A 1,148-nucleotide genomic window follows, 5' to 3' on the forward strand; every position below is an offset into this window, starting at 1 on the left:
CTATTTAAGGGCCATGTATTCAGACTGGTGTAAACTGAGAGCTGGCGTACCGTTGTAGTTGGCAGCCTGCAGGATGGCGTGCAGGTGGTGCGGCTGGCAGTACTGCGTGAGCACCCCCACACTCCGCAGGGAGCCCTGCTCGCAGGCTATGTGCAGTGGCATGTTTCCACGGAAGTCCCTGATCTCGGGGTTGCATCCAGCCTTGAGAAGGGCCTCGGCGATCTCAGGCTGATCCGTGATCACGGCCAGGTGCAGCGGTGTCTGGGGGCCAAACAGGAGCAGGGTCAACCACGGGCCAAAGGCAGAGTGGTGGCCAGCCCAGCCCGGCCCGGCCCAGGGAGGAGGGGTAGGTACCTGGCTGAGGTGGTTCTGCAGGTCGAGGAAGGCAGGCGCGTCCCGCGCCTGTCGGATGGCCTCCAGGCTCAGTGCCAGCTCCTCGTGGATGACGGCCAAGTGCAGGAACCTGCGGGGGAGGGAAAGTCCCGGTGAGGCGGCTCGTTGCGCAAGGCCGGGCTTTCCGGCGCCGGCCGGGGCTTTCCACCCGCCCTGGCCGCGCTCCAGGGACTTTCCAGCGGCCCCGCCCGCTCGCCCGCCAGTCTCGGCCTCCGCGCGCGGGGCCCCGGCCCCGACCCCGGCCCCGACCCCACTTACGAGTCCCCGTCGTCCGTGAGCTGGTGGCGCCAGGCCGGGGCCGGCGCGGGCAACGCGACGGGCGGCTGCAGGCGGATGTCGCGCAGGTCGCGTACCAGCTGGTCGTAGTCCTCCTCCTTCATGGAGTCCAGGCCGCTGTCGTGCCGGTCGTCCAGGGCCGCGCGCTCCTTGCGCGGCACCATGGCAAGGCCCGGGCCGATCTCGGGGCAATACGCGGGGCTATGCATGGCGAAGTCGCAGGTGCTCACCGCTCAGCAGCTACCAACATCTGAGTGCGGGCGGTGGAGCCGCGGCGCCGCATTATAGACGCCGGCGGAGGCGGGGGGATTTCTGCGGGGCGGGGCCTGCCCGGGAATTTCCAGCTCAGTTACAGCGGTGCAGCGACCGGCTGGGCCTGCTCGGCCCTGCTGCGGGGCGGCGCCTCGCCTAGCCTGAGGAATCCCCTGGCCGGGCACAGCCCGGGGGTTTTTCTGTTCCGTGGCAGGGGAAGGACGTCC

The 1,148-nt window shown here is 69.7% G+C and overlaps 1 protein-coding gene across 1 annotated transcript in view; it reads right to left on the bottom strand.

Annotated features, from left to right (window-relative positions):
• The window catches only part of NFKBIA (NFKB inhibitor alpha), a 3,428-nt gene extending 2,497 nt beyond the window's left edge, over positions 1–931 (bottom strand). Inside the window, exons 1-3 of the mRNA XM_019552291.1 lie at positions 652–931; positions 355–463; positions 51–261 (exon numbers count right to left, since the gene is read on the bottom strand). Coding sequence (XP_019407836.1) covers positions 51–261; positions 355–463; positions 652–878 — 547 coding nt within the window. The 5' untranslated portion in view covers positions 879–931. The remainder of the gene's footprint in view (positions 1–50; positions 262–354; positions 464–651) is intronic.
• Between the last annotated feature and the right edge of the window lie 217 nt (positions 932–1,148).

The sequence above is a fragment of the Crocodylus porosus genome, unplaced genomic scaffold (assembly GCF_001723895.1).
Source record: "Crocodylus porosus isolate Cpor-Errol unplaced genomic scaffold, CroPor_comp1, whole genome shotgun sequence".
In the NCBI taxonomy this organism is placed as follows: Eukaryota; Metazoa; Chordata; order Crocodylia; family Crocodylidae; genus Crocodylus; species Crocodylus porosus.